Source organism: Notolepis coatsorum (assembly GCF_963971535.1).
Source record: "Notolepis coatsorum genome assembly, chromosome: 6".
NCBI lineage: Eukaryota > Metazoa > Chordata > Actinopteri > Aulopiformes > Paralepididae > Notolepis > Notolepis coatsorum.
In genome coordinates this window covers 135,659,858-135,675,135 of record NC_140170.1, presented here as the reverse complement: position 1 = coordinate 135,675,135, position 15,278 = coordinate 135,659,858, and the positions used below count along the sequence as shown (strand labels likewise).

Below are 15,278 nucleotides of genomic sequence, written 5' to 3'. Positions count from 1 at the left end.
TGAAATATCAAAATAAACATGTGCCCTCTATAGGCGACAGCTGAATTTACAGCGGGTGTAGGGCTTCTTGGGCTTGTAGGTTGACAAAATCGGCAAGGTCGCTGAACTTGGCGCTGCGCTGATCTTTCTCTAGAAGAGCATAGGCTTTGCTTCTCCACCACTCTCTCTGCTTGTACGGAAGCTTGGCTGTGATGGCGCACATATTTGATATCGCTGCTGTCGGGACAAAACCTCATAACTCCAAAAACCCAACTTTTCAGCAGAGGAAAAAAACGAACACAGATTTGAGGGTGAATAGAGTTAGGAGGTTTAGACAGATGATCGGTTTAATGCTTTCCCATTGTTTAAACTTTGTAAAACCCACACACGCATATGGAGGATGATCTATGGAGTTGATTTATATAATAAAAAAAAATTCAAAAAATGGAGTTATGAGGTTTTGTCCCGACAGCAGCGATATGCTGTCAAGCTCCTGCATGTACTCCACGTCAGCCATAGCGTTGAGGCAAAAGGAGTGGAGCGCCTCCGTCATTGGACTGGATAGTAGGCCAGTTCAGTGCCTTGTCTATATACGCCATTGAGATCTTGTATCCATTTCCAAAATGTTTTTTCAAAAGCCTCCTTGCCTCGGGATAGCCTTGGTCTGATTCCATGTGAAAACAACTTCTTATCAGCTCTCTTGGCTGCCCCTCCGTGTACTGCTCCAAGAAGTACAGCCGGTCTCTGTTACTATCTGTCTTGTCCTCCACTCCGTGTTCAAAAGCCCTGATGAATAGCCCCTGAATATAGGAATCTGTTGAGGGGGCAGCATAGCATGGTATTGCTGCTTCACTGGGAAATCCACCATGGCTCGTTTGGGCTCTTGTTGCGGAGACTCTTGTTCTTTCTGTGTAGCACCGGCAGGTGCTCTGGAGCTGCTACTGTAAGAAGGTTCTTTTATTTCCGCTACGGCCGCGGGAGCAGGCCTAGCCTGCCCGTGAGCTGGTGCTACGACGGAGATCGGTTTATCTATGTAAGCTACAGTAGCTACTGTTCCTAATTTATGCAAATTAGATCCAGATTCGGCTCAAACAAGGGACTAAACACGTTTCGCAATTATGCCACATCAATGTGGAACGCCCTACCCAAAGCTGTAAAGGAATGTGAATCACTACCCACTTTCAAAAACACTCTCAAAGAACACCTACGGGAGACTGCAATTCGAAACTGGTCCATGTAAATGTCCTAACCCAACCCCCTCCAATGTACAGTAAATGACCAAGTATGGTCGTCAATATTCCAATGTACAGTTTTGCTTGTACAGTGTTCCCCCCCACCCCTCCTGCCCAACACCCCCCTACCCCACCCCACCCACCGAACCACCTCCAATGTACAGCCCCCCCCCCCCTAAAGACTTTGCAAATAAACCATTTGGATATCTTTACTTTGCACTGGAGCGGCTGTGGACATTGCTTTTCTTTATCAACGGACGTACTACTCACGAGTAAGTAATTTGACCAGTGGAGTGGAGCGTCGGCCCTCACACCATCCATTCGTCCATCCACAGTGCAACGTCAAATCCACTTCAGACAAAGAAGATGAGGTGGAGCAAACTTGACTGGATATGGCATTGGAGATGCAAAGGTATAAAGCACAGTGGAGTAGCTTTGTGCACATCCAACCTGTTTTAGGCCAGGTGCAGGAGAAAATTATATATCATTATTGAACGAAATGGATATAACAGGGGTCTTCATCAGGCAAATGATCCACATGATAGATGCAAAAGTATACCAGATAATAGTATGCTATGCATATACCATGAGGTAGAGGCAATACAATGAGATACTCACTTACACACTCACTTGCACGCACGCACACACACACACACACACACACACACACACACACACACACACACACACACACACACACACACACACACACACACACACACACACACACACACACACACACACACACACACACACACTGCAAGCACTGTGGGATCCCCACACCCTTTGTCTACTGGACAATAATTAAATGTGACCTTTGCCAAACATGTACAGTGTTGTTACTAAGGCCATTTCATCATTATTAGATCATTATTATTATATTATGTTATTAAGTGTGTGACTCTAACATGAACTGTATTATCTCCCAAAGCTGTACAACCCACTAATACAAACAATCAAAATACCATCACATCTAGCAGAGTATTCCTTGCACATAACCACACACATGTGTGTGTTGTAATCCTGAAGGAAAACAATATATTTTTTTTTCTTGTGGGGACATTGATCAGACCCCACACGTTTAGGGGTCAGGGAATATAGAGTGGTGTGGCAGAATAGCCCTACCGGAAGCCTAGTAAACCATAATATCTATCTTGGCCTGAAGCCTAATAAACCATAATATCTCCCTTGGCCTGAGGCCTAATAAACCATAATATCTCCCTTGGCCTGAGGCCTAATAAACCATAATATCTATCTTGGCCTGAAGCCTATAGTAAACTATAATATATATCTTGGCCTAAACCATAATATCTCCCTTGGCCTGAAGCCTAATAAACCATAATATCTCCCTTGGCCTGAAGCCTAATAAACCATAATATCTCCCTTGGCCTGAGGCCTAATAAACCATAATATCTCCCTTGGCCTGAGGCCTAATAAACCATAATATCTATCTTGGCCTGAAGCCTAGTAAACTATAATATATATCTTGGCCTAAACCATAATATCTCCCTTGGCCTGAAGCCTAATAAACCATAATATCTCCCTTGGCTTGAAGCCTAGTAAACCATAATATCTCCCTTGGCCTGATGCCTAGTAAACCATAATATCTCCCTTGGCTTGAAGCCTAGTAAACCATAATATCTCCCTTGGCTTGAAGCCTAATAAACCATAATATCTCCCTTGGCTTGAAGCCTAGTAAACCATAATATCTCCCTTGGCCTGTGGCCTAGTAAACCATAATATCTCCCTTGGCCTGAGGCCTCTTTCAAATGGGCATTCAATCTCAGTTAGACAGTAAGTGCACTCAACCATTTCCAAAATTAGCTCTACAACCACTAGGGCAAGGTGCACACACTTTACATGGAGGACCAAGGGCCAACATGTAACAAGGGTGGTGGGCTGTATAGGCCAAACAATGTAACTTAATCAATGTAACAAGTAATAAATAGTAAAAAATTATGCTCCTCATGTCATAATGTATCAAAGCGACATGTGGGTGGTGCTCATGTCATAATGTATCAAAGCTACATGCAGGTGGTGCTCCTCATGTCATAATGTATCAAAGCGACATGCAGGTGGTGCTCCTCATGTCATAATGTATCAAAGCTACATGCAGGTGGTGCTCCTCATGTCATAATGTATCAAAGCGACATGCAGGTGGTGCTCATGTCATAATGTATCAAAGCTACATGCAGGTGGTGCTCATGTCATAATGTATCAAAGCTACATGCAGGTGGTGCTCCTCATGTCATAATGTATCAAAGCGACATGCAGGTGGTGCTCATGTCATAATGTATCAAAGCTACATGCAGGTGGTGCTCATGTCATAATGTATCAAAGCTACATGCAGGTGGTGCTCATGTCATAATGTATCAAAGCTACATGCAGGTGGTGCTCATGTCATAATGTATCAAAGCTACATGCAGGTGGTGCTCCCTCATGTCATAATGTATCAAAGCTACATGCAGGTGGTGCTCATGTCATAATGTATCAAAGCTACATGCAGGTGGTGCTCCCTCATGTCATAATGTATCAACGCAGCATGTGGGTGGTGCTCCCTCATGTCATAATGTATCAACGCAGCATGCAGGTGGTGCTCCCTCATGTCATAATGTATCAACGCAGCATGTGGGTGGTGCTCCCTCATGTCATAATGTATCAACGCAGCATGTGGGTGGTGCTCCTCATGTCATAATGTATCAACGCAGCATGTGGGTGGTGCTCCCTCATGTCATAATGTATCAAAGCTACATGCAGGTGGTGCTCCCTCATGTCATAATGTATCAACGCAGCATGCAGGTGGTGCTCATGTCATAATGTATCAACGCAGCATGCAGGTGGTGCTCATGTCATAATGTATCAACGCAGCATGCAGGTGGTGCTCCTCATGTCATAATGTATCAAAGCAGCATGCAGGTGGTGCTCATGTCATAATGTATCAAAGCTACATGCAGGTGGTGCTCATGTCATAATGTATCAATGCAGCATGTGGGTGGTGCTCCTCATGTCATAATGTATCAAAGCAGCATGCAGGTGGTGCTCATGTCATAATGTATCAAAGCTACATGCAGGTGGTGCTCATGTCATAATGTATCAACGCAGCATGTGGGTGGTGCTCCTCATGTCATAATGTATCAAAGCTACATGCAGGTGGTGCTCATGTCATAATGTATCAACGCAGCATGTGGGTGGTGCTCCTCATGTCATAATGTATCAAAGCTACATGCAGGTGGTGCTCCCTCATGTCATAATGTATCAAAGCAGCATGCAGGTGGTGCTCCCTCATGTCATAATGTATCAACGCAGCATGCAGGTGGTGCTCATGTCATAATGTATCAACGCAGCATGCAGGTGGTGCTCATGTCATAATGTATCAACGCAGCATGCAGGTGGTGCTCCTCATGTCATAATGTATCAAAGCAGCATGCAGGTGGTGCTCATGTCATAATGTATCAAAGCTACATGCAGGTGGTGCTCATGTCATAATGTATCAACGCAGCATGTGGGTGGTGCTCCTCATGTCATAATGTATCAAAGCTACATGCAGGTGGTGCTCATGTCATAATGTATCAACGCAGCATGTGGGTGGTGCTCCTCATGTCATAATGTATCAAAGCTACATGCAGGTGGTGCTCCCTCATGTCATAATGTATCAAAGCTACATGCAGGTGGTGCTCATGTCATAATGTATCAAAGCTACATGCAGGTAGTGCTCCCTCATGTCATAATGTATCAACGCAGCATGTGGGTGGTGCTCCCTCATGTCATAATGTATCAACGCAGCATGCAGGTGGTGCTCCCTCATGTCATAATGTATCAACGCAGCATGTGGGTGGTGCTCCCTCATGTCATAATGTATCAACGCAGCATGTGGGTGGTGCTCCTCATGTCATAATGTATCAACGCAGCATGTGGGTGGTGCTCCCTCATGTCATAATGTATCAAAGCTACATGCAGGTGGTGCTCCCTCATGTCATAATGTATCAACGCAGCATGCAGGTGGTGCTCATGTCATAATGTATCAACGCAGCATGCAGGTGGTGCTCATGTCATAATGTATCAAAGCTACATGCAGGTGGTGCTCATGTCATAATGTATCAAAGCTACATGCAGGTGGTGCTCATGTCATAATGTATCAAAGCTACATGCAGGTGGTGCTCATGTCATAATGTATCAAAGCTACATGCAGGTGGTGCTCCCTCATGTCATAATGTATCAAAGCTACATGCAGGTGGTGCTCATGTCATAATGTATCAAAGCTACATGCAGGTGGTGCTCCCTCATGTCATAATGTATCAACGCAGCATGTGGGTGGTGCTCCCTCATGTCATAATGTATCAACGCAGCATGCAGGTGGTGCTCCCTCATGTCATAATGTATCAACGCAGCATGTGGGTGGTGCTCCCTCATGTCATAATGTATCAACGCAGCATGTGGGTGGTGCTCCTCATGTCATAATGTATCAACGCAGCATGTGGGTGGTGCTCCCTCATGTCATAATGTATCAAAGCTACATGCAGGTGGTGCTCCCTCATGTCATAATGTATCAACGCAGCATGCAGGTGGTGCTCATGTCATAATGTATCAACGCAGCATGCAGGTGGTGCTCATGTCATAATGTATCAACGCAGCATGCAGGTGGTGCTCCTCATGTCATAATGTATCAAAGCAGCATGCAGGTGGTGCTCATGTCATAATGTATCAAAGCTACATGCAGGTGGTGCTCATGTCATAATGTATCAATGCAGCATGTGGGTGGTGCTCCTCATGTCATAATGTATCAAAGCAGCATGCAGGTGGTGCTCATGTCATAATGTATCAAAGCTACATGCAGGTGGTGCTCATGTCATAATGTATCAACGCAGCATGTGGGTGGTGCTCCTCATGTCATAATGTATCAAAGCTACATGCAGGTGGTGCTCATGTCATAATGTATCAACGCAGCATGTGGGTGGTGCTCCTCATGTCATAATGTATCAAAGCTACATGCAGGTGGTGCTCCCTCATGTCATAATGTATCAAAGCAGCATGCAGGTGGTGCTCCCTCATGTCATAATGTATCAACGCAGCATGCAGGTGGTGCTCATGTCATAATGTATCAACGCAGCATGCAGGTGGTGCTCATGTCATAATGTATCAACGCAGCATGCAGGTGGTGCTCCTCATGTCATAATGTATCAAAGCAGCATGCAGGTGGTGCTCATGTCATAATGTATCAAAGCTACATGCAGGTGGTGCTCATGTCATAATGTATCAACGCAGCATGTGGGTGGTGCTCCTCATGTCATAATGTATCAAAGCTACATGCAGGTGGTGCTCATGTCATAATGTATCAACGCAGCATGTGGGTGGTGCTCCTCATGTCATAATGTATCAAAGCTACATGCAGGTGGTGCTCCCTCATGTCATAATGTATCAAAGCTACATGCAGGTGGTGCTCATGTCATAATGTATCAAAGCTACATGCAGGTAGTGCTCCCTCATGTCATAATGTATCAACGCAGCATGTGGGTGGTGCTCCCTCATGTCATAATGTATCAACGCAGCATGCAGGTGGTGCTCCCTCATGTCATAATGTATCAACGCAGCATGTGGGTGGTGCTCCCTCATGTCATAATGTATCAACGCAGCATGTGGGTGGTGCTCCTCATGTCATAATGTATCAACGCAGCATGTGGGTGGTGCTCCCTCATGTCATAATGTATCAAAGCTACATGCAGGTGGTGCTCCCTCATGTCATAATGTATCAACGCAGCATGCAGGTGGTGCTCATGTCATAATGTATCAACGCAGCATGCAGGTGGTGCTCATGTCATAATGTATCAACGCAGCATGCAGGTGGTGCTCCTCATGTCATAATGTATCAAAGCAGCATGCAGGTGGTGCTCATGTCATAATGTATCAAAGCTACATGCAGGTGGTGCTCATGTCATAATGTATCAACGCAGCATGTGGGTGGTGCTCCTCATGTCATAATGTATCAAAGCAGCATGCAGGTGGTGCTCATGTCATAATGTATCAAAGCTACATGCAGGTGGTGCTCATGTCATAATGTATCAACGCAGCATGTGGGTGGTGCTCCTCATGTCATAATGTATCAAAGCTACATGCAGGTGGTGCTCATGTCATAATGTATCAACGCAGCATGTGGGTGGTGCTCCTCATGTCATAATGTATCAAAGCTACATGCAGGTGGTGCTCCCTCATGTCATAATGTATCAAAGCAGCATGCAGGTGGTGCTCCCTCATGTCATAATGTATCAACGCAGCATGCAGGTGGTGCTCATGTCATAATGTATCAACGCAGCATGCAGGTGGTGCTCATGTCATAATGTATCAACGCAGCATGCAGGTGGTGCTCCTCATGTCATAATGTATCAAAGCAGCATGCAGGTGGTGCTCATGTCATAATGTATCAAAGCTACATGCAGGTGGTGCTCATGTCATAATGTATCAACGCAGCATGTGGGTGGTGCTCCTCATGTCATAATGTATCAAAGCTACATGCAGGTGGTGCTCCCTCATGTCATAATGTATCAACGCAGCATGTGGGTGGTGCTCCCTCATGTCATAATGTATCAACGCAGCATGTGGGTGGTGCTCCCTCATGTCATAATGTATCAACGCAGCATGTGGGTGGTGCTCCCTCATGTCATAATGTATCAACGCAGCATGCAGGTGGTGCTCCAAGCCTCAGCAGCCTATTGTTGCTCCTGTTCAATGTGTGTGATATGGTAGAACACCTTGCTTGCATAAAATGCTGCGGACAAGAGGTTCTCAATTCTCCATCAGGCAAGGAAACATGCTTTTGATATGGGACACATGCAACTTTTTTGCAAGAGTGAGTTTGACTGCCCAGCAGAAATAGAGTAAGTTGTAGCTTGCTCCAACTATTTCTACTGTCTGGGCAGATAAACTCACTCTAATTTCGCAGAAGTTGCCTACTGCAGCTTTAAGGGTGGCCATTGTGAAAGTAATACTGATAAATGGTAGCCTTAATTGGCATAGTTGGAAGTATGAGGTTTTTATGGTAAAAAGGGACAATTGCTATTGTTATTTGAGCCTAGGCTATATCTCAAGGAAGATGAGTATGAACATGACCTGTATTAGTCGAGAGAGAGAGAGAGAGAGAGAGAGAGAGAGAGAGAGAGAGAGAGAGAGAGAGAGAGAGAGAGAGAGAGAGAGATTCGGGGTGGAGGGTCGACAATGGGAGGAGACTCACGTGACGTTCGTTTCAATTCCTGTTTCCCTGCAGCGCAATTTCTCGGACAGAGCCACACGGCGAGAGTGAGCCTATGAAGAATGACCTGTGCCAGCCTCGTATATCTGTTAATTTTTTACACATTTAGGTTAACATGATGACTACTGGGATGGCTGAAATCTTGCATCGCCGTCATTGACTGTGCATCTTATAGCGTTGTGTTTGCTTCTATTTTTCCCCGCTGGAGCGCTGTTTGGCTCTCAGGGGTATCATCACCCTTCACCCAACATCAGTTGTGTCTCGCCTGCTGGGAACATAACGGTACAGACGCACATAGGCGAAGCGACTGCAGTCAGTGAGATGATGAGCGCTGGAGAGTAGTCTATATTTAAATAATCGTGAACAAAACTGTAGACCGCGGGGTAGAGACCTACCAGAGGATTTTTTTATTGCATATATCGGAAACTAGAAAGAACACACAAAAAAACCTTGCAACTCGAGGATCATCCCTGAAGACCTCAAACAAACCTCGGAGTCCCCGACTCAGGGTCTCACACCCTAAACCCCCAGGAACAATCATGTCAGCAACCAAATTCAAGAAGGATAAGGAGATCATTGCCGATTATGAGACCCAAGTAAAAGGTGGGAACATGGATATCATTTCTCTTTGATTTAACGGCCATTGTCTCTGCAGAGAGGACAGGGGTTTGTCCATGGGGTCTCCGTTGCCTCCGCACAGTTTTGATGTATACTGTCTATGCATGACACATTCAACCTTTTGGCTATTCCAGTTTTACACATAACTGTTTCACAGAAGGTCTTTTTGCCTTCATGTGAGGTAAGCTGCAGCAGTAATTATATTGCAAGTGCACACAAAGTGTTTCAGATTTTCCATTTGTGTAAGGCGGCTCCTAGTTTCTGCACGCTTTGTTGCTGGAGAACGATCTGTATGAAACCTTTATTATGACCGTGCGGGGGACCAGCTCCTTGTTCGCGTCGTAGCCTCTAGTATACATTAGGCTTAGGCCCTCCGTGTTAATACATTTGGCTCATGGTGTGAAAACACAAGTTTGCTATATTTAGGTCACTCCAGCAACATTTTCAGATGAAATGAAAATCAATATAATTCGATTTAGTTCTGAAATAAAGGCATATTTTCGGCTGCTTTATGGATATTTATTTTTGTTTATAGTGTGGCAGTAGCCTACCCTAAGGTCTGACCACACGTACTCCTCACATTTGGCCGTGATCGATTTGACTGTTTTCCACAGTGAACTACATTCACATTGTAACGCTCAGTCTTCATTCATTCATTCACTGCTAAGTGCTAACAGTATCCATTTCCCAATCACATGATTGTCCTTAATCTGGTATTTGATCACAGACTGATTTAAGATTCAAATGTGATTTATTTAGGTCTAGTACACGCGAATTGCTGAATGATGGTGGGGCTTGGCTTGGTTTATAGCTCATTCTCAAGCCTGTCAAGCTATCATTCACCAGGTATTAGCCTACTGTGTTGGGCTGGGCGAGACGTGGACCCAAATGACTATATCAGCCACAGGCTCACATTAAAACTTCTCACATTATCCTGCCCTTATTACTAACCCATCTCAGTGGGGGGAGCGCGCGGCAGCACGTTAGGAAAATAATCGCTAATTTATTCTAAGGAAAGGAAGGTTGAATAGGTCTACTTCTTAAAGGGGAACACCACCCAAGTTAAGAATTTCAACATGTTATTTCCATGGTCTAGGAAACAAGTTATATCAATCTTTGTAAACATGAACTACTCTCCCAAAACCAGAGAAGTAAGACTTAAACTTGTGATATCATCATCAGGTATAAAGTCTGGAGCTGCTCCATTGACAATGAATGGGAAACTTATTTTGTGGACACACAGAATGAATTAGTTGCAGGAAATAATTAATACTGCATGAGGCAAACGCCCCCCCCCCCCTTTAATACCCAAATGAGCTTAATTTTAGCTTTCTGAAACAGAAAAAGTACCAGTATACTCTGCACATTCCCCTGGGTGCTTTGTCACCTTGACAATCGTTCCAAATTAATTATCTATGGTGCAGCTTCAGATTGTGTGACATCACAAATTTAACTCGTTTTTACATTTGGGAAAGATCTGCTCATGTTACCTAATATTTTCGGACTGTTCTAGACCATAGGAATAATGGAATGGGATTAAATGTTAATTTTAAATGCCCAAGTGAACCATCAAGGGAATGGAACTAGAGTTATTTCTTCTGCTGCGAGGTGTAAAATAAGGGCATGTGTGTGACTCGGTATGAATGGAGATGGCAGTGCACTGGTGTGAGCATCCATGTTGCTAAGTGGAGCTGGGTTTCAATTTCAAGACCCTGCTTCCATTACTACCACTTTCACTCCCAGAGGCTTCGCTAATGCTACGCTTCAGGGGCTTCCACTGGTGATCCTGACTCATGTACCAGCCTTGAGTCTGTGTGTGAGCTGCTACAGTAGGATTACAGGATTGATCTACACTCCGGAAGCAACTCTGTTCTCCTCCCTTCATGGGTAGTCTGATCAACATCAGTTTTCGTTATGTCTATCCTAGACTTTATCTAGCTCTGTGATCGCCCACCGTATCGCATCAGTCTCCCATCTTCGAGATCAGCGCTGAGACACACTGTTAACATCTCCTGTCTCAAGTATGTCAATGACCAGCTCATCCGGTATCACTTTACTACTACAGGCCCCTTTTGTTTAGTAGAGCATCAATTATTCATCTCGGATATGAAGCTGCAATGCTCTTGTTTCACAGAGCCACGGCTTCGCATGTAGGCAAGGCCTTGGCAATGAGCAAGGGGGAGAAGGATGTTTAATTTATGGAGAATCAGCCTCCTTCCTCGTTCTCGGCTTCTGCAACACATGGAGGGCCTCTAGACACAAACAACAGAGGCTCCCCCTCTCACACCCGCAGCCTGCTGGGCAATGTGGGCATGTATGGTCCGGTCGATTTACAACAATGGCCACGTTTATGGTGTTTCCATGTTGGGCGCAGGCAGGCAGTGATCATTCTAACCCATAATGAGATTCAGTTTGGAAATTTAGCATGCCTGGCTCATTGTGAGTTATTGCCGTTTGGGTGATGTGTATATGAAAGAGGGGGCAGATCATCAATGACTGAGCCACAACACGATTGCTAGATTTAATTAGTATTTATGAATACTGCTGATAAATTAGTTGCAGGAAATAATTAATACTGCATGAGGCAAAGTGGCAGTCTAGTGCTATCACAGGCTGACTGCACATTCTCCACCGGAAGTCTTCTGAGTGGGAAAACATACCATGGAAAAAGCTGTTGCTGTTGAAACATAATTTTGATTGTTCTGTCAACACTCTTAACAAGCCGTCACGCTGGATTTAAAGCACTTGCACGTCGGATGAATCCTGTGAGGACTTGTGAGGCGCTCATTCTGAAGGACCCTGGGGGATGGCGTTCACCTCATTCAATCTGGTCAGAACTGCTCATTAGCATTTCAATAGATAGAGTTTGTGTACAGAATAGGAAATTTAACGGAGGAGGTTAGAGTTTGTTTATTGGGGTCTAGCTTGTTCACTGACTCACTGACTCACTGTTGTTTACACTGACAGGACCATGTCAGGATAAAGAGAATACAATCGTTTCCAACCCCTGTATTGGCTTCAGTACAAGAGCAATAAGGAGCATTAGGAGGAAAGGATTAATCAAACCCCTATCTATACCTATTACAATTGCATGTGTCAAATAAACAAGGGAACAACATTGTATAGTTACACACACTCATACATACGCACACACACACACACACAACATCTTTCTAATCTATTCTTCATCCATCTCATCTCATTCTATTCAGATTGGCTTGTTGATAAAACCTAATGCCACCTCATTTTACCCTTTCAGCCATCCTTGCTAAACCACTTAACTGTGTAGGCTAACCATATCGTGTAGTTCCTGTGGTGTCTTTTTTTTGGCATTTTGGTTTTATTTTGCAGTATCCTGTGGAGAGAGTGACTGAGGGAGGGTGAGAGAGAGACACACACACACAGATGGTGTGACAGACAAACATAGAGAGCGAGAGGGCTCTACTGATGTACAAATGTCCATATGAAAGTTATACATGGCACAGATTATAGATGGTACAAGATGAGCCAGCTGGGCCACCAGGATATGCTGTATTGTGTGGTGTGTGTGTGTGTGTGTATATGTACACGCATGCTTTCCCTTCATGGTCAATTAATCAATAAATCAATTGGTATGGGGTTTATTTTTTGACAATGAAGACGTTTAGTCGATTACAAATTTTCTAGGATTCTTGTCGCGTTATCTTATGTGTGTGTATTTGATCACTTCCTGCTCCCTTTCTCTGAGCCGTCCTGTGCTGAGAGCTGACTGAGGGGACAGTGGGTTGTCTGCCGAGAGCTGACTGAGGGGACAGCAGGTTGTCTGTGCTGAGAGAGCTGACTGAGGGGATAGCAGGTTTTCTGTGCCGAGAGCTGACTGAGGGGACAGTGGGTTGTCTGTGCTGAGAGCTGACTGAGGGGACAGTGGGTTGTCTGTGCCGAGAGCTGACTGAGGGGACAGCAGGTTGTCTGTGCCGAGAGCTGACTGAGGGGACAGTGGGTTGTCTGTGCTGAGAGCTGACTGAGGGGACAGCAGGTTGTCTGTGCCGAGAGCTGACTGAGGGGACAGCGGGTTGTCTGTGCTGAGAGCTGACCAGGGAACAAAATTAACTTTTTGGCTTACCAGCCAAGGTGGCTGGTAGATTAAAAAAACTACCAGCCAGGCAGATTTTTTACCAGTCAAAAATGAGAAATAGCTTTTTAGTATATCGCCATGTGTTATTATTATTACTATATACAGGGCTCTACGCTAACCTTTTTCCCAGAGAGCACATGTGCTCCTAAATAAAAAAAAAATTAGGAGCACACAAAGACATTTAGGAGCACAGTGAACATTTTTCAAGTAACAGAGTTTATTAACAAACTATTTATTACATGCATATTATACTGTGCGTGCATGTGCATACTAAGGGTCAACATCTGTGCAATAGCACATATCACAAAAATCACACATTGGCCCATGCCTACTAGACACAGGATATCGGTTGTCAAGCTGCTTTTGTATGTTGTACTGTTGTCACAATACCAACATTTTGACTTTGATACAGATAGGAAAGGTAATGGAATATATTATTTGATGACAGAACATGGAAAATTCTTTATACAATTATTTAATTAATTATAATTTAAACGCTATTGAATAATAGTTAATCAATAGCAATTAATACAATTATTCTGTTACAGCTACTGAGCTATATACTATAGCTACTGTTCATCAATATCTTCCTTTTGAATAAAATGGGTTCAGGAAAGAGATGTAGAGGGAGACACACACAGAGAGATAGATGGAGAGACAGATTCTCAGCCCCTCCTTCCCTCACTGCCTCTGAGCGTCCCCAGTGATTAGCGTTAGCAGTAGTTAGCATTAGCAGGTTAGCTTAGTTGGAGTACTTAGCAGATAACATTACAGTAGTTATTGTTTTTAGCGCGACGTGGGTATAACTGGCGAGGATGCAAAGCATGTTAGACAATTGGAACTGCTGCTCGCAGAGTTTTTGTTGCACATAGAAGCAGCGTGACTCGAGATGAGTTGTTACCAGTGGTGCGTTATTGAAATCAACTGGGATTGCACGCACCTAATGGTGCCACGTGCACGCGCGCTCCTGGCGCGTGCGCGCGCTCCTGCGAATGCCCATAAATGTCCCCTTGCTTGAGCAGCAGACTACAGACAGTTCCTAATTGCCTCTACGAATGGAATGTAACACATGTCATTCACAAAAAGTTAGGTGTGAATGTATCTGAGAACGTATTTAACACACCTGACGACCGGCGCTATTGATATGCAAATAGCGAGTACTTATGTGGGCTTGCACGGAGTGCAACCCCGTCCCATGAACAACGCATGCCTGGTTGTTACAGAGCTGATCCGCGCTGCTCTGTGTATATTATGAAATGACAACTGCGCATTGACACGCCCACTACGCAAGACTATTACTCGCACACTGTGCTCCTAAATGATTTTTCCCGTTCGCACAAATCTATTTTTAGAGGCAAATGCAAGGGAAATGCTCGCACTGTATAGCCCTGATATAGTACTCTAATATGCTCATATGGCTCCCAATTATTTTACACGCCAGAGTGGCTGAGTAGCCTCCGTAATTTACCAGCCAAAGAGGAAATCTACACGCCATTGGCGTTTGGCGGGTGCTTATTTTGTTCCCTGGAGCTGACTGAGGGGACAGTGGGTTGTCTGTGCCGAGAGCTGACTGAGGGGACAGTAGGTTGTCTGTGCTGAGAGCTGACTGAGGGGACAGCGGGTTGTCTGTGCTGAGAGCTGACTGAGGGGACAGCGGGTTGTCTGTGCTGAGAGCTGACTGAGGGGACAGTGGGTTGTCTGTCGAGAGCTGACTGAGGGGACAGCGGGTTGTCTGTGCTGAGAGAGCTGACTGAGGGGACAGTGGGTTGTCTGTGCTGAGAGCTGACTGAGGGGACAGTAGGTTGTCTGTGCTGAGAGCTGACTGAGGGGACAGCGGGTTGTCTGTGCTGAGAGCTGATTGAGGGGACAGCGGGTTGTCTGTGCTGAGAGCTGACTGAGGGGACAGTGGGTTGTCTGTCGAGAGCTGACTGAGGGGACAGCGGGTTGTCTGTGCTGAGAGAGCTGACTGAGGGGACAGTGGGTTGTCTGTGTTGAGAGAGCTGACTGAGGGGACAGTGGGTTGTCTGTGCTGAGAGCTGACTGAGGGGACAGCGGGTTGTCTGTGCTGAGAGAGCTGACTGAGGGGACAGTGGGT

General features: G+C 45.1%; 1 protein-coding gene across 3 annotated transcripts in view; it reads left to right on the top strand.

The window, feature by feature from the left end:
- Positions 1 to 8,990: 8,990 nt before the first annotated feature.
- Positions 8,991 to 15,278, top strand: part of srgap3 (SLIT-ROBO Rho GTPase activating protein 3) — a gene marked incomplete at its 5' end in the record, with an annotated part of 227,160 nt that continues 220,872 nt past the window's right edge. For all 3 annotated transcript variants that reach the window (XM_084316103.1, XM_084316101.1, XM_084316102.1), the window contains one exon: positions 8,991 to 9,054. In XM_084316103.1, the coding sequence (XP_084172229.1) occupies positions 8,991 to 9,054 (64 nt within the window). The remainder of the gene's footprint in view (positions 9,055 to 15,278) is intronic.